This window comes from Furipterus horrens, unplaced genomic scaffold (genome assembly GCF_987537825.1).
Source record: "Furipterus horrens unplaced genomic scaffold, mFurHor1.1.pri manual_scaffold_5, whole genome shotgun sequence".
Classification (NCBI taxonomy): Eukaryota; Metazoa; Chordata; class Mammalia; order Chiroptera; family Furipteridae; genus Furipterus; species Furipterus horrens.
This window is the reverse complement of record NW_028327175.1, coordinates 173478798-173505498: the sequence shown is the minus strand read 5'-3', so window position 1 is coordinate 173505498 and position 26701 is coordinate 173478798. Positions and strand designations below refer to the sequence as shown.

The following is a 26701-nucleotide window of genomic DNA, read 5'->3' as shown; positions in this document are numbered from 1 at the left end:
AAGGTTTTACCCCTAAAACCAGGAACAAGGCACTCCTATTCACTATTGTATTGGAGTTTCTACTCACTGCAATAAAGCAAGGAAATGAAAGAAGATAGACAAGTAGGAAAGGAAGAAATAAAACTATCTCGAGTCAGGCAGTATAATTTTTGTTGTAAAAAATTCCAAAGTATCTACAATAATACTATTAGAATTAATACATGATTTACCACAGTTGCAAGATACAAGGGGAATATACAAAAATCTACTACTGATATGGCAAAGTACAACTGAAAATTGAAATAAAACAAACCTAAATCCACAAAACCCTAAACAAACAAAACCAAGAAAAATCAAAATCTAAAATTTAAAAATATATATTTAGGTACAAATCTAACAAAATATGAGATCTGTCCAGAAAAATATCCAGCCATTGTTAATATAATGAGGATAGTTTTCACAACATCATGTAACCTAGCAGCCAAGGAGAGTGGACTGGAATGTGCACACATGAACAATAATGACTTCACTGTACTAGTCAGTGAGGGCAGCAGACAACATTGAGTGAGCATGTGTACTGTGTGGCTGTGAGATTCACAATGACTGAGTGAGTAGACTGACAAATCTGCATCAAATTTTGCATTAAGCTTGAACATTCTTACATAGAAGCTATTCAGATTATTCAGAAGGCCACAGCAACTGGTGACTGGCAGCTTCATCACAACGGGTTCATTCATGCATTATGTCTTGTGCAGATTTTTGGCAAGTCATCAAATCACTCAGGTGACTCAGCCCCCCTACAGCCCAACCTCATTAACTCAACTGTACATAGTTGCCAAAAAAGCTAATTCCATCTTTCAAAATATTTATTTCACCATTTATATACCTGATAAAGGACTCATATATAAACATAAACAACTAACACAAATCAATATTAAAATTTTTGTTAATGGGTCAAACAACAGACACTTAACCAAAACAATATGCAAATAAGCATATAAAAACATGCTCAATATCATTAGTTATTAGGTAAATGCAAATTAAAACCACAGTAAGATACCACTGCACATCCAGGAGAAAGGCTTTTGAAAAATACTGTCAATAGCAAGAACAGGCAATGATGCAGAATAATTAAAACTTTCATTAATCAATAGCGGAATATAAAATAATAATGCCACTTTGGAAAACAGTGGTTATCACACTACCTAGCAATTCTAGCCCCAGTTATTTACCCAAAAGAAATGAAAACATGCACACAAGAAAACCTATGCATGAATGTTATAGGGCTTTATGCATAATTGCCCCAAACTGGAAAGTGACACAACTATCCTTCAGCTGGTAGATGGATAAACAAACTATGATGCATGCACACAATAAATACTACTCAGGAATAAACAGGAACAAATTATTGATACATGGATCCACATGAATGAATTTGAAATGAACTATGGTAAGTGAAAAATGCCAGACTCAAAAGGCTATATGAGCCTACATATGTGACAGTCTTGAAAAGGCAAAACTACAGAAATATAAAATAGGTCATCAGTTGCTAGGAGTTAGCAGTGGGTGTAGGGATCAACTATAAAAGAAAAAAATAATAATTTGGGGGAAGTGATTGTAAAAGCTGCATAATTGTATGCATTTGTAAAAGCTCACAGAACTGTACAATAAAAAGGCTAAATTTTACTGCATATAAATCAAACTTCAATTAGAACTGTGCTAGGCTGAATAGTGTCCTCCTAAAGATTCATGCTAACCCAGAACTGGTGAATATAACTTCATTTGGAAATAGGGTCTTTGCAGATGTAATCAAATTGAGGCCATCCTACAGGAGAAATTATAAGAGAAATTAGGACACAGACACATGGGTCATGTGAAGATCACATGAAGATAGAGGCAGAGATTGCAGTAATACATCTACCTACAAGTCAAGCATGCTCAGGATTGCCAGCAACCACCCCCAGAAGTTAAAAAGGTAAGGAAGATTCCTTTCCTTGAGCTTTCAGAGAGTGCATGGCCCTAATGACACCTTAATTTCACATTTCTAGCCTCCAGAACCATGGGAGAATACTTTTCTGTTGTTATATTCCACCCAGCTTGTGATACTGTGTTAGTGAGGCTCTAGAAAACTAATATAAAACTCACTTAAAAAATAATTAAAGCAAATCAAAAGAGAAATTCTAGATAAATCTCAATAATCATAAAAATAAAACTGGTACAACAATATTTTTTTAAAAAAATAATTTGTTTATTTATTATTTTTAGAGAAAGGAGAAAGGAGAAAGAGAGGTAGAGAAACATCACTGCGTGGTTGCCTCTCACTTGCGCCCCCAACTGGGGACATGATGTGCAACCTAGTCATGTGCCCTGACTGGGAATAGAACCAGCAACAAACAGTTGGTTCACAGGCCGACGCTCAACCCACTGAGCCACAGCAGCCAGGTGGTATAACAATATTATTGTAACAACAGACAAGGCAGAATTAAAGATGAAAAGTATTAATAAGGATAAACAAAGACATCAATTAGTGACCAAAAGAACAATCCACCAAGGTGTGCCAATCATAAAAATTTATGTAATTTATACATACAGTATTCCCTCACTTATAGCAGGTATTATGTTCCAGATGCCCCTGCGAAGTAGGAACCTTACATTTATTCTAAACTCTTAAACCTACGTAACTTTAACAACGTACGTATATAGTACCACAAAATCCTGCAATATAGTGAAAAACCCGCGATAAATAATTAAATATAATATTTTTTAAAATCCCACGATATAGTGAGGCTGCGATAAGTGAACCATGACATAGCAAGGGACTACTACATGTGTTATATTAAATTTACTATAATATATATAGTAAAATTAATCCCTGCCTTTTGTCATCTAGTAGTTATGGATTGAATGATGTCTTTTAACCCTTTTTGCCAAATCTGTTGCCCCCAGAACACAAAAAGGATGCCAGCCTGTTAAACCAAGCATGCCGTTGTCCGGACACAGCCAACTGACCTGGAGTCTGCACAATCCTTCCCCATGTGGGAAGGCCACCCTCCCCTCCACACCCCACTATCATTAGGGTTTTCTGGACCCAAGGGTAGGTAGGACGACGACCATGTCCAGCTTGAAGCAGCTAGAGGAGCTTGAGACCTTCGCCCATTGTCCTTTACAAGATTACAAAGGGTCTTAATATCTGAGAGGGGAGGATAGTTATTTTTTATGAACCAGGGGTATGGACTTTGAGGGGGATTGTTGGGGGAGGGAGATGCTGGGTGGAGGGGAGTAAAGGGGAGAAAATTGGAACTGTTGTAACAATATAATCAATAAAATACATTAAAAAAATATATATATATATAGTAGTCCCCCCTTATTTGCAGGAAATATAAGACTCCCAGTAGATGCCTGAAACCACTGAACCCTATATACAGGGGTGGGCAAAAGTAGGTTAATAATAATAAATAATACAATAAATAAATATTAATGTAAGAATAAACTCTGTGTTTCAAGTACTCATAACTGTAAGCCTACTTTTGCCCACCCAGTTTAACAACTAATAATAGAACAATTATAATAATATACTGTAATAAAGATTATGTGAATGTGGTTTCTCTATCTTGAAATAACCGAAATTTTCCATTTAATATTTTTTGACTCACAATCAACCACAGGTAACAAACAGAAGAAAGTGAAATCACAGATAAGGGGGAGGCCTACTATTCTAATAAAATAGCCTGAAGCCGCTAAAACAAAAATTCACAGCATTAAAAAAAGAAATTTAAAAATCCATAATTATAGCAGGAAATGAACTGTTCCCAAAAACTCACAGATCAAAGACAACAATTTAGTAAAAATAAATAAGATAAACACAATTAAAAAGTTTAATATAATAGACATACAGCTACCAGATATATAAAGAATACACATTTTATTCAAACAAACACAGAGCTGACCATGCTCTAACCCAGAAGAGGTTAACAAACTATGGCTCATTGGACAAATTTGGCCAGCTGTCTATTTTAATTACAGTCCATGGGCTAAAAATAGTTTTTACAAAAGAATAAAAAATAAATAAAACAAAAAAAAGGGAACAGTTTTTACACTTTTAATGATTTTATAAATATCTACATATAAACCTCAACTTGCCTCTTCTCTGAAAAGGCTAAAATATTTATTATGTGGCCCTCTAAGGAAAAGGATTTTTTGTTTTGTTTTGTTTTCCTTTTCTCTGCTTTAGAACACAAAGATAATATCAACACATTGCAAAGAATTTATATCATTATTTTGAATATTAAAAAATAATATTCTAAATAAAATAAATTTAAAATATAGCCAAAGATAATTGGGAGTTATTAATGTTTAAGTTATTGCTATGCCTCAAAAAAAATAAACACCTAATTTTTTTTAACAGTCTAGCAGTCGAGACCTAGGAGATCAAAGCTATTATTTTCATCAAAGCACAAGAGCTTAAAGATCATGAATATACTCCCTAACTGAATCAATTAATAACACCATCTCCCTTCCATTAACCTTGACACTAACCAACGGTAGTATTCTCTATTAAACCATGACTAAGATGAAAAGTTTCCAAGCTAAAACTAGGAAACAGTTTGAGAAAAGCTTCTTTAAGCATTACAGGGGAGGGGGGAAAAAATGAACAGAAAATCTCTTTTAAAAATAAGTCTGAATAGCAATCATGCATGCAATGTTCATGCTTCACTTTACACATACTAAGAAGCTTACATTTACTGACAACTGATAGCACTGTTTATTCTAAACATTTTGTGTTAATAGAAAAACAATACTTAATAACTACAACACACCACTGCACAAAATATAAGCAATTCACAGTTACCTGATGTCCAAGTATTCTGAATGGTATTACTGAGTGAAGCGTCTCAGCAGTTTCTATAAGTTCTAGGTAGGATTTTTAAACTCTGCAGTTAACCTTAAGTTAATTAACTATTCTGTCACAGCATTTTATTAAAGATTCAAAAAGACAGATAAGCCTTCCTCTATGCTTAAGAGCATTAAGGGACTACTGTCAGCAAACCATCTTCCACTTTTCTGACACAGTGTATAAGTAAACTTTTGTTCTAATAATGTAACTCTTCTATATATATTAATCTGCTGGAAATCTCTATAATAAACTCCATCTCACCCGTGTGATTCTCCCAGAAGTTTGCAAAAACTGGGATTTCCCTATGAGTTCCAGAGCAGCTGCAATGGACATGGATACTTGAAATGACAAACAAAAAAAAATTTGGCAGTGTTGACCAATCCTACCTGACAAGCATCATCAATGATGTCAACAAAGCTACCTTGTGTTTCAGGTATGCTACAACACATGACTAAGAGGCATTTTAGGAAAGGAATTAAAGGAAGAGGAGAGACTGATTTTTTTCATTTTCTTTTCAAAGTCAGTTCTTTAAAAAACAAAAGTACATGGATGAAATATAGTACCATATCACACAAGCTAGAATGTGCACTGAGAATAATTTTTAAGTAATGCTGTAAAATTCACCTATGAGATTTAAGAGCTAATGATTCAAGCTACATTTGAGATGCTTTAAAAAATTCAGACTCACAAAGTCTGATTTTAAATGAGTGTTTCAGAGATGAGGTGATCCTAATAGATGTTTGGGACAAAGACATTTTTAAAACAGAAAAGTCTACCACATGTTCAAAATGACTAGAATGTTGTTATACAGGCACAGACATATAATATTAAAGCAAATATTATTTACAAATTTCATTTGTAAAAATTTAGTGTAGTTAATCTGTACATATCTGAATCGGTATATCCTTTTCTATCAGTTTCTTTCGACACTTAAAAATATTAGTTATAAATTTCTTCTAATTTAATAAAAAGTTCTACCTATAATAAAAATATTCAACTCTTCAAACATCTGAATTTACTCCAGCATAAAATGAGAAACTAAATAACTGCTTCAATACTGCTGTGTTTTTCTCAACATTTACTTTAAAATAATTCTGTGTCCAATTGTTTTTTATTAGATATTTAAGCATGTATTTCTGGGCATTCTCTCCTAATTTATATTTGTGTCAATATTATATCTTGCTCCAAAGGGCTTCCCCTTTTTGTTTTAATGCATACAAACCTTAGCCTTTGGTGTTAATTTTGGAGTCATACTGACGAATCCTAAAAACAAAGCTGTTTTAACTTCGGCTGAAATTGTATTACATCTATAAATAGTACTGGGAAGAACTATGGTTCCAATCATACACTCAGCTGGTACCTTATCTTTGCCCTTTGTAACACATCATTCTTATAATATTTGGATGTCCTCATAGACTATAATAAGGTAGCGGTCTTGGTTACTACATTAATGTTCATGGATTAAGTTAATTTTTACAATATTTAGCCTACCTACAGACATTACTGTTTTCTTTAAATCACTTATGCAAAGTTTTGCAGGTTTCTTTAAAAAACATTACAAACATATCTTGGCAAATTTATCGATGATTTAATACTTTACTGATGCAGCGGTTATTTAATTATTTCTAATTTAAATCTATGATTTATTATCCTTGAAGTCCTGAGTATAGTACAGTTTATCTACCAGAACAGGTTTGTTTTTGAGGGGACCATGACCGTTTATAAGAACTACATTTTATATCACAACCAGGTACACACACACATACATGTACATAAATGTGTGTGCACGGGTGTGCTTAATTCTAAATAAGGATGGGTAGATACAGATATCATATTAAAAAAATAGTTTCATGAAAGAGTATCTGCCTTTATTACATGTGATGCCACCTGATAGTTTCTGTATCATTCTACTTTATTAGGAAAAAATTACAGGTACAATGGACAAAATTTATTTTAAAACCCACTAACCACTTATAGTGTGTAGTTTTAAGAACAACCTGTTGGATTTCTGACCAGGATGGAGGCTTAGACTGACATGCTGTCTCCCGCCACAACTAAGAAGGAATACTTCTATCACAAAACCAGAAATAACCAGGAGTTCCAGAAAATAAAGCTACGTGGAAGTTCAACGTATGAAGTTATAAACAAGTGGTGCTAGTCCAGACAGGTAGGAGGGGCGAAGCCGGGCAAAGAGGTCAAACTGTGCTGGTGGTGGCAGCTATGGCAACAGCGGCGGGAGGGCAGTAAGCACAGACACCTGTATTTAAAAAGAAACGAGAAAACAACTGGGGAGCACCCCTGGCTGCAGACCAGACCCATCAGTTCATAATTCCAATGCTGGGGAAGGCAGACCCCCATTGCCTTGGACTGTGAAGGCCAGAGGGCATGGAGACGGAGGAAGAAGCTCCCGGTCTCTGAGAGGACAGTAAACAGCAAGAATTCATCTTGGATCCCCGCCCCCACACAAAGCGCCAGTGTGACGAGAAGGGTCACCTGGTAGTGATGAGTGCATGGGGCTCCACCCCCTATAGCGTAGGAGGTGTAACAGCCCTGCCCAGGAAACAAAGGTAAACACAAAACTGTCAGGATGGCAGAGATCACAATAGAGATCCCAGTAATGCAGCTGACCAGCCAGCATATATCTGATCTAACAGATCAGCAGATAGGAAATTTTGGAGGCACAATTCAGAGCTTTGGTTATAAGAATGCTTACAGATCTGACAGCAGATCTGAAACAAGATGGGAAAGGAATGAAGGGTAGTCCTGCTGAAATGAATGAAAACACATACAAAACTAGTGGTGCGGGAAAGAAAACCAGGGATCAAATCAACAAATCGGAACATAAGGAAGGAACAAACAGTCAACCAGTGCAGAAAGAGGAAACGAGAAGTGAGGAAAATAAGGAGAGGCTCAGAAACCTATGGGACAGTGATAAGCGGGCCAACAACCAAATCATAGGGTTGCCAGAAAGTGAAGAACAACACTAGAAATTGAAAAATTATGTGGGAAGGAAATAAGACTTACAGGTCCAGGAAGCACAGAGAGTTCCAAAACAACTGGCTCTAGGGAGAACCACACCAAGAAACATTATAATCAAAATGGCAAAAATTAAGGATAAAGAGAGAATCTTAAAAGCAGCAAGAGAGAAAAGAGAATTATGTACAAAGGGGTCCCAATAAGACTATCAGCTGATTTCTCAAAAAAAAACTGCAGGCAAGAAGGGATTGGCAAGGAATATTCAAAGTGATGAAAAGCAAAAACGTACAACCACGAGTACTCTACCCAGCTAAGCTGTCATTCAGAATAGAAGGGCAGAGAAAGTGCCTCCAGGACAAAGCAAAACTGAAGGAGTTCATTGGATCCAAACCACTGTTATATGAAATGTTAAAGGGACTTGTTTAGGAGAAAGAGGATCAAAACTATGAATATTAAAATGAAAACTGTATCACAACAACCAAGAACATAAGCTAGGGTCTTGAAACAAAGGCAAACTAAGTAGGCAACGAGAGTGGGAAAAGAGTTATAGGTATGGGGAACATTTTGAGGGGAGATCGGTGGGGAGTGGGGAAGGGGGAAAGGGAGGGAGATGTTACAGGAATTAAGAAGCATAGTAGGAGAGAGTGGAGTAGAAAGGAAGATGTTGAGAAGAACTCTATGTACAACCAACGGGCATGGACTGAGCAGAGTGGACAACTGGAGGGAGGGTGGTCACTGGGTGGAGGGGAAGAAAGGGAAAAGAAATTGGGATAACTGTAACAGCATAATCAATAAAGCATATTAAAAAAAAATAAACTAATTACAACTATATCTGGCAAAAAAAAAAAAAAGAACCTGTACCTTTGTTCATGTCGATTCCCTTAATCTCCCTAAAATTCTTTCCCTGATAAACTCGACTTCCAGTTTGTATTCTACAATGGCATGCAGTTAATTTCTTCATCTCCATTACCAAAGCAATTTTTTCTCTCTTGCATACTACATAAAGATACCTCAAACAGAACACTTGATTGCATGTTTTTTCACTCCCTGCACTTTTTTTACAGGTAAGAATACCTTACACCAAAGTTTTACAGTTTGATTTGTGTATCAGTTCTGGTTCACACAAACTCTTCCCTGTCTGAGAAACAATAAAAAGCTTACACCAGACTTTATAAATCAACTAGTCACTAAACAATTTAGTTTGAATCATTTTTTTTCTTTGGTAGTAAGAATTTGTGGAAGAAGGATGAAATGTGTTGACTTCTATTCTGACGGTGCTATTTTAACTATCAATGGACCGATAACAAACACTTCAGGTACAAGCTACTGTGAATAGCACTATCCAATCATCAATTTACCCTTATTGCCAGGAACACAGAAGGATTACCTAAACAACTATTTGTAGAGAGAGAAGTCAGTGTAGAAGAAGTGGGGGTCATGGGCATGTTGAGATATCCCTTCTAAGGTGAAGGATAACTCGTTCCATCTCGATCTTTCCACAACCAAAGAAGGTGTATAATGCTAGCTTCTTTGTGTTTTAGAGGCAACATATTCCTCATTTGGGTGTGTTATCCTGGCCCATTTACCCAGTGACCTGAATAGCTGCTGGTTCTGAGTAAGATCCAGAAGGCTCTGCAACAGTTCCTGGCTGTTGTGCAAGCTGCTCTGCTTACTTGGGTTATATGATCCAGCAAATCCCATGGTGCTTGAAATGGCAGTGGCAGAGAGATGCTGTTTGGAGACTTAAGCAGGCCTCTATAGGTGAATCTCAGTGCAGCCCCTTAGGAAGAAAGCCCTGCCTCTGTGGATAAGTACTCTCCTTTTGAGACGCAGCTCTTGACCTGCTACTGGGTCTTAGTGACTAAATGCTTAACAGCAGTCCACTCAGTTACCAATACTGAGTTGCCCATGTTGAACTGGGTATTATTTGACACACAAAACCATAAAGTCAAGTGTACACTGTAACATTCCATCATCAAATGCAATTGATACAGATGTGAAAGGGTCCAAATAGGCCCCAAGGAAACAAGTAAGTTATATTCAGTAGCTCAAATGTCCATGTTTCCCATTCCTGCTACACTGCCTTCTCTCTCCCAGTCTGCACTATGGTCTCATGGGGAGTTCCCTGAGATCGGTTGACAGAGGAAAAGAAGACTCATGTCTGGTTTATTAATGGTTCTGTACAATACACAGACAATACCCAAAAGTGGAGAGCTGCATAGCCTCTTTCTGGGACACCCGGAGAAACAGCAGTGAAAGGAAATCCTTCCAGTGGGCAAAACTTCAAGCAGTGCATCTGGTTGTTCACTTTGCTTAGAGGGAAAAAATGGCTATGGTTAATGGTTTGACTGAATAGTCAGGGACGTAGAAGAAACATGATTGAAAAATTTGGGAAAGGGCTTTGTGTATAGATTTCTCTGAAGAGCAAAAAAATATGAAGATATTTATGTCTCGTGTGAATGTTCATCAAAGAGTAACCTCAGCAGAGGAGGATTTTAATAATTAATTGGATAGGATGACTCATTCTGTGGATACCAATCAACCTCTTTCCCTAGCCACCCCTGTCATTACCCAATAGACTCATGAACAAAATAGCAAAGGTGGCAGGATAGAGGTTATGCATGGAATCAGTAACCTGGCCAACCTGACTATAGTCACAGCTTAGTGACTAACCTGCCAGACACAGAAATCAACATCGAGCCCCCAATAAGGCTGATCAGCCAGGTACCTGGCAGCAGGCTAATTACACTGTACTACTACCATCATGGAAAGGGCAGCATTTTGTCCTTACCCAAATAGACACTTACTCTGAATATGGATTTGCTTCCCTGCTCAATGCTTCTGCAAAAACTACTCTCTGTGGACTTAAAAAATTCCTCCCCAACATAGGTGGGCCTCATCTAATCCACTGAAGGCCCAAACAGAAGCAAAGGTGGAATAAGGGAGAATTCACTCTCTCTGTCTGTCTTCAAGTTGGGACATTGGTCTTCGGCTGCCTTTGCAGTAAAACTCATACTGCAATTTACACCACTGGCTCTCCTGGTTCTCGGGGCTTCAGACTCAGACTGGAACTAGACCACCAACCCTCCCGGGTTTTCAGCTTGTCAAGCGAGGAACTTGAGATTTCTCAACCTCTAAAATCATGTAAGCCAATTCCTTAGGATAAATCTCTCCACACACACTAACTCACACTCTCTTTCTGTCTCCGTCTCTGTCTTTCTCTATTCTTTCTCTCGGGAGAACCCAGACTAATTCCAAAGGCAATTCCTTCAAACTGATGACAGACACTAAGGAGAAGTCTAGGAAAATGCAAAGGCTGTTTCTCATTTGTTCTTATCAAGCAAGGCTTCTTGATTGGGTGCTGGAAATCAAGAAAACAAAGATAGAAATGAGAAGCCACTGGATTAAGAGATAACCAGCAACTAAGGCAGGTAAGATGCTTGAAAAATTGTTTGATTAAAATCAATTTACAATACATTTATTGAGTACTAGGTAACAGAAATTTTATATAGTTATATGTAAAGTTCTCAAGAGCTCTATAAAATTCTGTTGATTCCAATAAGAATGAGGCTAAAAATTATTTTTATGCTATTTATATTTTCATTAATGACTTCTCTTTAGTTTCCTTATATAAATTTAATTCAATCTTATAAGGAAAATAGTCTAAACTTTGCTAAAAACAATCAAGGAAAACAATTCTGTCTGGGTTTAAGGATCACTGCCTTGGGGTACGTCACTTGGAGGAGAGAGTAACAAAGTAAGAGAACATAGGATTATGCAACTATTTTCTAGTGAATGTACTTCTTTCTGAGCTAATATTCAGTCATATTTTAAAGAGCTTCATGTGTTATTGAAATAAGGGTAACTCCCTATAATTCCAATCTGTTATGTATAGCCCCAAGCAGATACTGGTTGCTAGTGCTTATTTAAGATCTTATGTTTGCAAATAAATGCAAAACCCCAGCTCTCTACTGGTAAATCCAGCACAAAGCTGAGGTATATAGTAAGAAGCTAGGGGAATTCTGACAAATGGAATGGTATATAGTAAGAAGCTAGGGGAATTCTTTGACAAATGGAATAAAAACTAAGACAGATAGTAAAACATTGGCTGGCAATTTACAGCCAGATAATAAATCATAAAATCTTATCTCCCCTAAGCAAGGACACTTAAAGCAAATGGTTTATACATTCCAGACTACTTGGGCAGCCCTGCTTCAGTCTGGTCCATCTTAGGTGACATTCTTTAAAAGTAAAACTGACCAGAGAATGACTCTTACTCTATACGCTTATCTTCATAAATCAGCATATTAAAGCAGCAGTCCCCAACCTTTTTTGCACCAGGGACTGGTTTCATGAAAGACAATTTTTCCATGGACTGGAGGGGTCGGGGGATGGTGGGGGCGGGAATGGGAGGAAACAGGAGGTGAAACTCAGGAGGTAAAGCAACCAAAGCTTCACTCACTTGCCAGCCTCTCACCTCCTGCTGTGTGGCCCAGTAGTGGTCCAAGGCCCAGGGGTAAGGGATCTCTGTACTAAAGAACAAACCTGAAAAGCTGATGAATATTCTAATTGAGACCTCTCCTAAAACTTCTGCCTTTAGAAAACAGATAAAAATCCTCAAGACCAAGGACCCAATGCAGGCTCTCCCTTGAGCATGCCCACCTGCACCCCCTCGACCCCTGTGACCTCTTTACTCAGGCATATATCTTAGCTTTCTGCTAACTCTAAAGGTTCCCAGGAGACTTGCAATCAGGGAAGCAGTGGGCCCAGCAGCTGCTCATCCCAGGTTAACCCCTGAATCTGTCTCCAAGGGCCCTCCTTTTGCCTCTGTAACTTGTTTCCTGAGTCTACACAGCTACCCTTGTTACAGAAACAAGGGAGTCCAAAATCCCCAGAGTTGGTGGCTGAGGGATGGGGAGAAGGAAGCAGCTTTTGGAATGCCTCCACATGCCTGAGGCTGGTGACTAGTGTCTTTTTTATGCAAAATGGCTTTAATGCATCCAAAGCCTCAGGTAGATGGGAGGAGTCTTGAACCAGGGCACGGTATGGAAAAAGCACACAGAGCCTACATAAGGTTCTGTGAATGGTCAGAACTGTTTGCAACACCCACTGCGTCAGAGGATGCAGTCAGGGATATATAAGCAGCTGCGGACATTTTAGCTCTCTCTTGCTCTCTCGCTCTCTCGCCCCCTCCATGCGGCTTGGTGAAGGGGCCTTCTCCATGCAGAATAAAGAAGGTAAGTTCTCCATGTGGCTTGGAGAAGGGGTCTCCAGGCTGCTTTAAGAGGCTCTCGCCATGCAGTTTTGAGGAGAGGAGATCCATGCGGTTTGCAGGAAGAAGGCAGTTTGCAAGGAGGCTGAGAATCCAGGCGGTTCTGCATTGAGAGCTGGAGGGCACCACAGCACAGAAAGGACCTCCCCAATCAGATTTGAGTGATTGGCAGCTGCTGGTAAAGCTGAACTGTGTTTGGAAAGTAGGGAAACGGTTTCTCTAACTTTTCTAAAACTAGCCTGGTTTGGTAGGGGAAGGCAAGGATATGTGTTTATGGATGTTTTAAAGAACATAAGACTTAATAACAGAAATCCGCAAATAACTAAATCTATATAACTGTTACATAAACAATTCTTTTTCTTTTCACTAAACTCTGGTATTGAGAGTTATAATTTTGGCGGCGGACAATCAGGCCCCTAACTAAAGAGCCCATGGGTTTGTTTTCAATTGGAGCAGTCCAGGGGTTCTGTAACACACTGACTCCTTTCTTCTGCCTCTGTGACTTTCTTTTCAAAGGGCCAAGGCAGCTCTGCCTAGTCTCACCCCTGCTCCTGTGATTTTGCCTCTTCTATCTTAAGCCTTTCCTTTATTTCATTTACTCTCAAAATCACCTGGACTTGTATCATGAAATCTTCCCTGCACAAAGTCAAGAACCCACACATTCAAGACCATGCTGAGGCAGACCTGCCTCGGTCCTGGTCCCTTTCCAGTGACATACTAATAATGTGCAATGATTAGATCAAATTTTGAGCTGTGAAGCAGCAAAGCTTCATAAGGAAGCATTTGCACAACTAAAGTTATTTTTATAAAAATTTTCTCTATATTTAAAAATGGGGAGAATTTTGGATTAGAGGTATGTTTATCTTCTCCTTCTCTTAAACCTATACTAAAAAGATAGTAAATAAATTTTTCAAAAATACAAATTTTAGTAAGTGATTTATCAAGGCTAAAGACAGAAACTTTAGTGATTTGGCAGGACTAGAGGAAGACATAACTAAGCTGTATGTATATTAAAAATATGGTCATAATATGCCCTGTAAAATCCCAAAGAGGGTCAAAATGTTAAATACAGAAAAAGGTAAGCATATGACCTGCCAGGGTTAAAAATGTGGAAACTGACTGGAAGTCTGCATAAGGCAAGAACAGACTCCCAGGTCTTCTACCTCTAATCTAAGCAAAACATATCAGAGGTTTCTTCTCTGGAGAAACTACAACAACCTCAGAAGGAAAAATCCTCCATTTAGTGTGGGTACTGAGGATCCATCAACATCCAACCATCACTGTAAAATAAAACCAACCAGATTATAAGCCAGCTCCTGTACAGAGGAATTTTTTAGTCCCCACTCTTAAATATTAATAAGCAACAAAGGATTATCATATATTTGAAAAAAGATTCAGAAGAAAGAGAAAACAAAATAAATATAAAGAACAAAATAACCATTTAGAAAGACAATGCAGGGAACCTGAGAAATCTTAACAAAATTTAACAAAAACATTCTAGTTAATGCAGTTACTGACAAAATGAGAATTAAATGATATAAATAAGGATGGTATATAATAAAGAGTTCTTGGATATTGAGGATACCATAACCAAAATTAGTAATTCAACAGAAACAGCTGAAATATGAAGTTGGACAAATATACTAGAAAACATAACTAAACCAAAAGAAGTGGAAATATGAAAGAAAGAAAAAAAGACAAATAATTCAGAAGTTCTAATTTGTGATTATCAAGAATTACCAGAAAGATATAAAAATAAGATAGGGTAAAACAAGAAAATCATATTTTTTTAACTTATAATTTCACACTACATGATTCTTCAAAGAGCCCAATAATTACCCATACATTAACTGGGAAACAAACAAGTACACTGAAACTCAAATCTGAGCACATATCTGTGAACTTCAGAATGCAGGAAAAAGATTAAAAGGTCAGAAATAAAAGATTTTAAAAATCTCCCAGAGAAATTTTTTAAAAAGCAAAATATAATGTAAAATGAATTAGAATGTAGTAAACTTTTCTCAGTAGCTAAATTGGACCCTAGAAAAGCAATACATTCAGACTTCTGGCCAAGATGGAGGCATACATAGACAGGCTGCATCTCCCTCACAACTAAGAAGGAATTTACAACTGCCTCAATGCTAAAAAAATAAAAATCAGAAGTTTCAGATAATCAAGCTACATGCCAGTTCAACAAATGAAGAAATAAAGAATACTGAGCCAGACAGATCCTGTCATAACTGAGTGACAAGAAAACAGACTCATATATCTGATATCACCACCATAAACCAACAGTTGAAATATTCAACCTATCAGAGCCCTTGGTTCTTGTCCAGAAAAATTCCAACCGCAAAGCAAAAGATTTCTGTGGAAGAAAGTGCTAATGCACAAACAGGACGACTACACTAGGAGATATTGATATGAAAAATTATTCATCCATTCTGCAACCTCATGATTCCTATGAACTTGAGGATGGCAGCTACAGAAGTGGAATTCAGACAAGTATTTTTATAAATGGATCACAAATAGCACAACAGGCCTTTGACATTGAAATATCAAGAAGGCAGCATTCTACAATCGAAGAGGGCCATCACTAATCTTGGATTTTCAGCCTTCAGAACTATGAGGCATACGACGTCCAGCCAATATGGAGTCACGGGTAGACACGCTGCATCTCCCTCCATAACTAAGAGGAACACAACTACCTCAAAACCAAAGACAACCAGAAGTTCCAGAAAATCAAGCTGCATGGAAGTCCAACAAACAAAGATATAAAGAAGAAATACTAATCCAGACAGGTAGGAGCGGAGCCAGGGTAGAGAGGGCACAGTGTGGTGGAAGCAGCAGTGGTGGCAGCGGCAGGCCAGTGGAAAGTGCAGTCAAACATTTTTAAAAGTAGGGAGGGACACCTGGGGAGCACTCCCAGTACCAGACCAGACCGCACAGCTCACGAGCATTGGGGAAAATAATGCCTCATGGCTTCTGACTGTGCAAACCAGTGGGGGTTGGGGCAGAGACAGAAACTGCCATTCTCTCAGCAGAGTCTGCTTGTTTAAAGGGCCCCAATGGTTCTAGAACATCTGCAGACCCACACACTCTGGGAAGGACGACCAGGGCAACAGCTAGAGAGGCGCCAGTCCCATACGGAACTGGGAGAAGTACCTGGAAAAGGGGCAAGTGGTGAGTAAGCGGCATTGTTCCCTCTCAGACCCCTCTTCCAACACACAACATGGTAAAATAGGTTGCCCTATACTGACCAATACCTAAGGCTTAGCCTCTTACAATGTTAACAGGTGCGACAGCCCTACCTAAGACACAGAGGCAAACACAGGAGCCTGTCAAGATGAGGAGACAGAAAAGTATGGCCCAAAAGAGGGAACAGATCAAGGTTCCAATGGGAAAACTATGCGATGAGGAGATAGCCAATGTAACATATGAGGAGACAGCCAACATAACAGAGGCACAATTCCAAACACTGGTGATAAAGATGCTCACAGGCTGGACAGATATGCTTAAGTATGGCAAATGCAGAAGGGAAGAAGTGAGGGCTATGCTAAGTGAAATGAAGGAAAATCCACATGAAACCAATGGTGAAGGGAAGAAAGCTGGGGTTCAAATCAATGATTTGGAACATAAGAAAGAAATAAACAGTACCAGTACACAATGAAGAAACAGGAATTGAAAAAAATTAGATGCTTAGGAACCTCTGGGACAACTATAAACATGCCAGCATTCAAATCATAGGGTGCCAGAAGTAGAAGAGGAAGAGCAAGATATTGAAAGCTTATGTGAAAAAATAATGAAGGAAAACTTCCCAAATTTGGTGAAGGGAATAGACATACAAGTCCAGGAAGCACAGAGCATCCCAAACAAGCCAGAAACAAAGAGGACCACACCAAGACACATCATAATTAAAATGCCAAACATTAAAATTAAAGAGAGAATCTTAAAAGCAGCAAGAGAAAAGAAGAGAGTTACCTATAAAGAGGTTTCTGTAAGACTATCAGCTGATTTCTCAAAATAAACTTTGCAGGCAAGAAGGGACTGGCAAGAAGTATTCAATGTGATGAAAAGCAAGGACCTACAACCAAGAAACCCTGGCTGGTTTGGCTCAGTGGATTGAGCGTCGGCCTGCGAGCTAAGTGTGGCTGGTTCGATCTTCCAGTCAGGGCACATCAGAGAAGGAAAACTCTGACTCCAAAAAACCTCCGCTGCCTTGTGGCATACCTCCTCAGGGGAAAGGCTAAGGGAGTAAACCCCGACAGAAAATCCGGAGCCAGAGTCCCTAAGGCGGTTTGACGTTGTAGTCAACACCGGCAACTCCTGCGGCGCACCTGAAGCCAAGCTGTATTGACTCCGTCTTTCCCTTGGACCCTTCAGCTGCGAAGAGAGGGGGGGTCTGCTGCATGGGCAACAGCAGACCCTCCATATCACCCTGCCCAGGCTCTGTAGCTTCAGCTTCACTGGAGAGGACACTCCAGCGTCATCGCAAGATGTCGATTCAACACGGGAGGAGACAGATACCGTGTCACTCCCGAGTCGGACTGCACAGCCATTCTCGGCGGTGCAGATAGACTTTTAAGAAGCTACACCATCATCTCTCAAGACGGACGGCTGCTGACTACAACCAAGATAACTCTATCCAGCAAAGCTATCATTTAGAATAGAAGGACAGATAAAGTGCTTCCCAGACAAGGCAAAGCTAAAGGAGTTCATAATCACGAAGTCCTTATTATATGAAATGTTAAAGGGATTTACTTAAGAAAAAGAGGATCAAAACACGAACATTAAAATGACAACTAACCCACAACTATCAACTGAAACTAAAAACATAAAAACAAAAACAAACTAAGCAAACAATCAGAATAGAAACAGAATCATAGATATGGGAATCACTTGGAGGATTATCAGCTGGAAGGGGGAAGGGAGAGAAATGACAAAATGGTGCAGGAATTAAGAAGCATAATTGGAGCCCTGGCTGCTGTGGCTCAGTGGACTGAGCGTTGGCCTGCGAACCAAGTGTCGCTGGTTCAATTCCCAGTCAGGGCACATGACTAGGTTGTACGCCAGGTCCTCAGTTGGGGGCATGTGAGAGGCAACCGCACATTGATTTTCTCTTCCTCTCTTTCACCTTTCCCCTCTCTCTAAAAACAGATAAAATAAAAAATAAATAAATAATAAAAAATAAAGTAACCTTGTTTAAAAAATTAATAAAAAAAAGAAGCATAATTGGCAGGTACAAAACAGACAGGGGGAAGTTAAGAATAATATAGCAAAGGGTGAAGCCAAAGAACTTATATGCATGACCCATGGACATGAACTAAGGGGTGTGGTATTGCAAGAGGGAAGGGGGATACTGGGTAGAAGGAAGCAAAGGGAAAAGGAATTGGGACAATTGTAACAATATAATCAATAAAATATTCTTTAAAAAAGAAGAAGAAAAGCAACACATTCAGGTTTTAAGGGAAAACTCACTTCCATCCCAGTCAAACTGTTAATATCAACTAAATGAGAGTAGATAAAAGAGATTTTCAGTAATGCAATAAGTAAAGAAGATATAACATCTATTTAACCTCTCTTAGGAAGTAAATTAAGCATATACACTGTACTCTAGAAAAATGAGGGAGTAAACCTAAGCAAAAAGAAAATATGTTATCCAGGAAATAAGGGTATCCAACCCCATAATATAACAAAAGAAATTCTGTGCAGGACAACTCTGAAGAACCTTCAGATAGTAACCTGTTCAGATCCTAAAAGGTTGAATGAGGTGAGGAGAGGGACAGGAATACTGTGTTTTTCATTAAGAGAATTTTTAAACCATGCATATGTATCACAATAAACTTTTAAAAAGTCAGTAACATTAAAAGGAAATAAGAGGCAATTATATGAAATCTTGGACTCATTCATCTTTTAACATCTATTAGTACTCTCAGAAACTTTAAAGATTCCCTAAAACTATTTCACAATTTTCTACTCATAATTTTTCTGCCATTGCATAAACAAAAAGTCAATCTGATAAGTGTATACTACGTAAAATTTCAGAGGTCATAATGACAAAAAGCCATTAAGAGATTCAGTTTTTCAGAAAGTGTCTCAAAAAAACACTTTTGTATTCTTATGATACATACCTATTCTCTCCTGAATTATGCTACTTCTCTCATTACCAGAGGTGGCCTGGTCTTATTAGCTGGTATTTAATCCTGCTTTATGTTTCAGGACAATAAACCCAGATACAAAAGAGGGTACGTAGTATAGCTAGCCCAAAGACTGACTCAAAGAAGATATTCAACATATTTTAGCTATTTCCTACACTTTCTACATCCTTTTCCCTTTCTACCTCCTTTTCCCTTTCACTCTGAGGCTCCTGATCGGAAAATCTTCTCCTCAGACTGGTAAGCAGAGAAATACTACAAACCAGTCCATCTCCTATTATAGTTCAACTAAGCTTAAGTTCTATGTCTGTATACTTCAAACATAAAATCCTTTCTCCCTTGACAGGAGTTCAAGAATCCCATATACAAAAAGGATCCTCCACTTTCTTGCTCCCAGTCTTAGTACAGAAAAGTTAAATATCTACAAGAATGGAGAAGAGTAGTCCAGAAAATCTATGACCAAGTAATATAAAACAATTTACATGACTTTAACATAATATTTACATGAATCATTACTGATATAGGAGAGCCACATTTCACTTCTGAGCATATACCATAAGTTTGATTTTAATCATGACCATGAATTCTAAAACTTGGTCGCGACTCATAATTAAGCTAGAACACATAACCCTGAGAAACATAAGAAAGTTGAGCAGAAAAGCCAGAATGTTCTTTCTCAACAGTAATTTAAGTTAAATTTGGCTAGTCTACAAAAGACAAATACAGATTTAAAACTAAACAAAAAATATCCATGTTTTAAAATTAGTATTTTGTTCTTTAGTGTTCTGCTATGCACCTGACCTTGTCTGTGTTATATGTTCAAACAAAAAAAGTACTACTGAATCAGAAGCCAGATTCAACCATCAGCTCACCCTGTGTCTTTTGACAAGTCACATCATTGCTATTAGACTAGATTTTCTAATATAAAAACATAAGACTGAGAAGATTAAACTGTAAGTAAAAACTGCTGTTTCTTATTTCCCACTTAGCTGAAATTATAGTAGCAGTCACTGATAACTGAATGCCTACTATGTTTCAAGTATTAGATCTCTCAATTTACAACTACAATAACCTTACAATATAGGTACTATAAAAATGAGGGAACATAAGCAGAGAGATTGGCTTGCCCAATATTACACGGCTCATAAATGTTGGGGACTATACTGAGACCATGAGGAAAAATCCCATTTTCCCCTCTCCTATAAAAATTTCTATTATGTACTATTTACAAGCATTTTTTCATAGAACTCTAATGACATTAAAAACCCAATTCATTTTTTTAAAGTAATGTCAATTCATCTTTAAACTCAAAATATCAGAGCCAAAAATGTTCATCATGTACTCACCTGATGCAGCAGACGTTTCAGTTTGAGCAACTGAGTTTTTACAGCAGTACAATCCTGGACCATGTGCCAGAGGGTCATCTCATCCAGTATCACTGTATTTTCAGGTACATCTACAAACATCTTCTGAGCCTGGAAAAAGGGGGTCCCTCCATAGCTTTCAAAATGACACAAAGGAGATTCTCTGTAGGGAGAGCCTCTGGAAAGGCAGGAGAAGAATTTGGAGATAAAAGATAAACAACACAATTTAATAAAGAAATAAAGGTAATGAAATTATTCACTGATTATTACAATTCATTTACCATTATCATAAAGCCCCTGACTTTTACACACCTTAGACACCAAATTTGTTTCCACTGAGAAGTACAATCAGTTGTCATTAATATAATTATCTTCCGTACAGTAGTCCCTCCCTATATCGCGGTTCACTTAACGCGGGTTCCCTGTATCGCAGGATTTTTTAAAATATTATATTTAATTATTTATCGCAGATTTTTCGCTATATCGCGGGATTTTGCGGTACTGTATACATGTTGTTAAAGTTACATGAGTTTAGAGTGTAGAATATGTTTAAGAACATAAGTAGTGTTTATAAAAGTGTGGAAAAGGTTAATAAGGGAGTGGGAAAGGTTAATAAGGGACTATGGTTTATAAGTGTGTGGGAAGGGTTTATAAAGCCTTAAAATATATATATATATTAAAATAAATGTAAGGTTCCTACCTCACGGATTTTCACCTATCACAGGGGGGTCTAGAACATAATACCCGCGATAAGTGAGGGAATACTGTACTCCCTTTTATGTATTTTACATACTGGCTGAATAAACCTTATTCCTTAGGAACTTGAGTAGAAGAAAAAACAAAAACAAGCAAAACAAAAAAGAACTCTGAGCAAAGGCCTTGTCTAGAAAAAAATTAGTTATTTTTCTTTTTTCTGCACTGTCTGCTTTTCATCTTTTGACTTCAATTGGCCTCTTAAACATCGCATTGTTTTTAAGCCCCATAAATATGCTACCTATGTTAATACTCAGTTTTGACACACTGCTGGATTTCTATTTCTAAAAGTCCCAGCAGACAGTTAAGACAGATGAGCACTTACTCCCTCTTTTGTGTTTACATTGTTGATAAATCATCTTCCAATAAAAATTAAACAAGATTTTATATATCTTGTCTCCTAATCTTAAACTACATTAAAAAAAAATCTACTCTAAAATAGTTTAAACCTCCTTTAGTTTCATACATATAAATTCTGAATAAGTTAGATTTTTTTGTTTGTTTGTTTGAACATTCAACACTAGGGATAATGTATTTCATGGACGTGAAAACACAATGTTTTAACCAGAAGTTATAGCTACAGCGATTTAAAGGTACTGAATTCATATTATACCCAATTTCAGTTGGTTCTTAACACAAGAACATGCTGAAAAATATTATCTCCAATATCATGGTTACATTTTATTATTATTAAAGTTAAACCCATGATGCATTAAATCTGCAAAAGTCATAATGCATTAAATTTCAACCATATTGAAAAAGCAGAAATATGATTTCTACTAAATTTTCTAGATTTAAACAAATATTCCCAAATCTCTAAATTTCAAATATTCAATATAAGCTTCATTTTCACAATATTATTTTTCTCTGAAACTCCTTCAGGCCTGATTTTTCTTTTAACAAAAGGTTTTTAAATTTTTTAAATTGTTGAGCGAAAGGTTAAGACCCTAATTTGTTCACATATAATTCTGCTTTATTTTTACTGGTTCAAAATATCGTTGAATTATTAAATTTCAAATACTGACCATTTAATTAGGACACATTTACCATCGATGACTTTAAAAATTCCACGTTAATTGAGCTAAAGTTTACTTTTTAGTTTACCAAGTAAGTAAAGGAGCCAAGTCAGCTGTCTACTGCATGAGAATCAGGTATGGACTAAGGGCTTATATTAGGTTGACACACACATGAATTACATTCAAGGAACTAATAAATTAAAAACATTTCAAAGGAAGAGTCAATAAGTTTGAACATTAGCTAAATATAAAGGCAAAGAACTGACATCTAGAAAAATCATAGCAGTGTTAAAGAAAGAACTCTAGCTTAAGATTTAGGTTTGATTCCTTGCTGACAGTAACTAGCTATTGAAAATATTATTATTTGGGGCCATAATTTCTTTAACTCTCAATGTTCTCCACTACCTACCAAATAAGGTTCACATGCCTTAGACTGCATTTTAAATACCTCCACCACAAGATGCAAACTAAACTTATATCTTCTAGTACTGAAATGCCCTTCCTCCAAAAGTTCTTCCTGGTAAGTTTGTATACATACCACCTCTACGTAGATTGTAAACCCTTTGAAAACAGGGCTACACCTTATTCATTTTTATAATACCTACACAGATTATCTGAGTTCAAATATTAGCTCTATCATTTATTATCTATATAACACACAAGGCAAGTTACTTTATCTGTGCTTCATTTTCCCGATCTATAGAATGAGGATAATAAGAGTACTCGTCTCATTAGACTTCATTTTCCTGATCTATAAAATGAGGATAATAATAGTACTCACTTTATTAGGTTGGCTTATGGATTAAATGGGGTAATATATGTTAAAGTGCTTAGAAAAATGGATGATATATAGTAAATGTTAAATAAAAACCAATTTCTACTGTATTATTATTATCAATAATTTCCAACTTCTTTATATTGAAAAACTTTTGTAACATAAATGTTAAAAGAATACTATAATGCCATATACCCCGTCAGCTACATTCCTCAATTGGTAAATGTTGACACAATTTGCTTCATACATGTATATCTAAATCATTGCTAAACCATCTGACAATAAGTTGGAGATAACATAACACCTCACTGGAGAGCCATCTGAAGTCTGCTGAAAAATAAGAGAGTCTAACTGAGAAAGCCAAGAGGCAGAAGAAGACAAAAATGTAACAGAAAATAAATATATAACAGAGATTATTTTCAGAAAATAAAATGGCACTACCAAAACAGGAGAGGGTAAAAAATAGGACAGAGAGAATATGAAATTTCACATTCTGACAAGATAATGAAGTTCTCACATGAGAACCTGAACCTTTGAATTGGAATGGGAGGTAAAATCACTTTCTAAGAGTGCAAGCAAATCCCAGGATTGAAGACAAAGAAGGTGAAAAAAATAAACATGAGACAAAAGAGGAATTACTAGACAGCTCATATTAAGGTGGCAGACACAAGATTTTATTTGTATACAAATTTTAACAATCATGGGTTTCTTGTAAAGAAATTATATGGTGAAAACAACAGAACACTGCAAGCAAAAAATGTGCCTTTATGGTCTATGTGGCCAATTATAGGCCAGGCAGAATAGTAGATATGAGGAACCTAACCAATAGTGAAGGCAAAAATGAGTTCAATGTTTATAGAAGCATGAGAAAGAAATGCCCACAATCACCAATATTATTTAACATTGTTCTATAAAGACAGCCAATAAAATCAGCAAGAAAAAAAAAGGAATAACTATAGAAAGAAATCTTTAAGATATCAGCCTGTTTTGTAAACCATTAAAATTGAATCCACATACAGTATCAGCACCCAATATTCAACCCACACATCTAATAACCACATTGCTACATAATGACTTCTTCTAACTGTAAAGGAATCTCCTAAAATTATGTGGCTGTATCCATAGAAGTATTTTCCCCTTCTACACAACGTTTCTGATTCATAAGATAGACTGGCAAGTGAAGGGTGTCTGTGTTTGTGTGTGTGTGTGTGTGTGTGTGTGTGATATTTTTATTCATTTATTTCCTAATTTGAGTGACAATTTGACCCTTAGTGTTTCTTTTCTCACCATTAATAAAAAGTATATATTTAAAGTAAAATGTGTGTATTTATATGTTCATGGTTATATTTTTTAAAAGGCTTGATTCAACCCAACCTCAATCAAAATCTCAGCAAGTTATTTTGTGGATATCAAAAAAGTGACTTTAAAGTTTATATGAACAGGTGGAATACCCAGAATAATCAACAAAATATTGAAGAATAAAGTCAAAATACTGGCTCAATCTGACTTTCAGACTTACTTTATAGAGTGACAGTAATCAAGACAGTGATGTAGTACTGACTAAAGAAAAGACAGATCATTAAACCAGAATAGAGTCCAGAAATATACCCACACACATAGAGCCAAATAATCCCTGACAAAGAGCAAAGACAATTCAATGGAGAGAGGACAGAGTTTTCAACAAATGGTACTAAAACTGGGCAGCCACATGCAAAAAACAAAAACAAAAAAACAAAAAACAAAACCTTAAAAACCTTTCACAAAAATTAACTAGGATCAAAGAACTAAATGTAAAGTGCAAAACTATAAGATATCAAAGGAGAAAATCCAGGTGACCTTGGGTTTGGCAATAAGTTTTTAAATACAACACAAAAAGTATAATCCATGAAAGAAAGAAAAAATGACAAGTTGGACTGCATGAAATTAAAAATGTCTGCTCTGTGAAAAACTACATTAAGATAATAAAAAGGTAAGTCACAGACTGGGAGAAAGAATTTGTAAAATATATATCTGATAAAGGACTGGTATCTAAAATATACAAGGAACTCTTAAAATTCAACAAGGAGACAAACAACCAAATATAAAAATGAGCACAAGATCTAAACAGACATCTCACTAAACAAGATGTACAGATAGCAAATAACCATATAAAAAAGAAACTCAACATAATATATCATTAGAGAAATGCAAATTAAAACAATGAGGTATCACTACACACCTATCAGAATGGTTAAATTGCAAAACACAAAACCAAATTCTGATGAGGATGTGCAGCAACAGCAGCTCTCATTCACTGCTGGAAGAAATTAAAAATGTACAGTCACTTTGGAAGTCACTTTGAAAGTTTCTTACCAAACTAAACTTTTACTATGTGGTCCAGCAATTGTGCTGCTTGTTTTTTACCAAAATGAGTTGGAAATTTATGCACATGAATGTTTAGAGCAGCTTTATTCATAATTGCCAAATTTTGGAAGCAATTAAGATATCCTTTAGTAGATGAATGGATAAACAAATTGTAGTACATCTATAATGGACGACTTATATAGAGGTAAAAAGAAATAAGCTATCAACTCATGAAAAGATATGGAGTAACCTTAAATGCATATTGCTAAGTAAAAACATCCAATTTGAAAAGGCTACATACTGTCCATTTCCAACTATGTGGCATTCTGGACAATGCAAAGCTATGGAGACAATGAAAAGATTAGTGTTTGGAATACTGTCGAGGATGGTGGGGCTGAGGAAGAGGAAGGGATGAATAGGTTGAAGACATAGGACTTCAAGGGCAGTGAAATTATTTTTTGTGACACAGTAATGGTAGGTACATGCCATTATACATTTGTCAAAGGCTACAGAATATACACACACAGAATGAACTCCAATGTAAACTATGAATTTTAGTTAATACTAATGTATCAATATTGACTCTTCAGTTGTAATAACTAATGCAAGATGTTAATAATAGAAACTGTATAGAAAAAGGTGAGAGAGTACATAAGAACTATGTACTTTATGCTCAATATTTTTGGGAACCTAGAACTGCTATAAAAGTCTATTAATCAAAACAAAGGGAAAAAAATGACAGAATGAAGAGAAGTAAATACTTCCAGAATGGCAGAATAAATATCTCCAAAAATTCACTCTTCCATAAAAGCATTGAAAACACTGGCAAATTAGTCAAAATCAACTTTTTCAGAACTCTGTAAATCAACTAAATGCTTGCAACAACCAAGGAGCACTTACTTAAAAAAAAAAAAAAAATTCCAGCTGAATCTCAGTGAGACCAACAAGCTCTATGGCATTTTAATTTATTCTACTGCCATACCTATCTCTCTAGCTCTGCTGTAGCTTGAAAAACAAGTCGTACAAGTGTGGCAGCTCTGAAATTCAGCAATCATTAGGGGTGGGTTGGGAGGGAAACTGTGTTTGAAACTCTCAAAAAACACCATTTCCAGAGAACTGTTACTATTTGACCTTAACTGACACCTCCCTAAAAAGACTCATTTTCAGCAGTTACATT

General features: G+C 36.7%; 1 protein-coding gene across 4 annotated transcripts in view; it reads right to left on the bottom strand.

The window, feature by feature from the left end:
* CCSER2 (coiled-coil serine rich protein 2) overlaps nucleotides 1-26701 on the bottom strand; it is a 168409-nt gene that overhangs the window by 56285 nt on the left and 85423 nt on the right. For all 4 annotated transcript variants that reach the window (XM_090278317.1, XM_090278318.1, XM_090278319.1 and 1 more), the window contains one exon: nucleotides 20620-20815. In XM_090278317.1, coding sequence (XP_090134443.1) covers nucleotides 20620-20815 — 196 coding nt within the window. The remainder of the gene's footprint in view (nucleotides 1-20619; nucleotides 20816-26701) is intronic.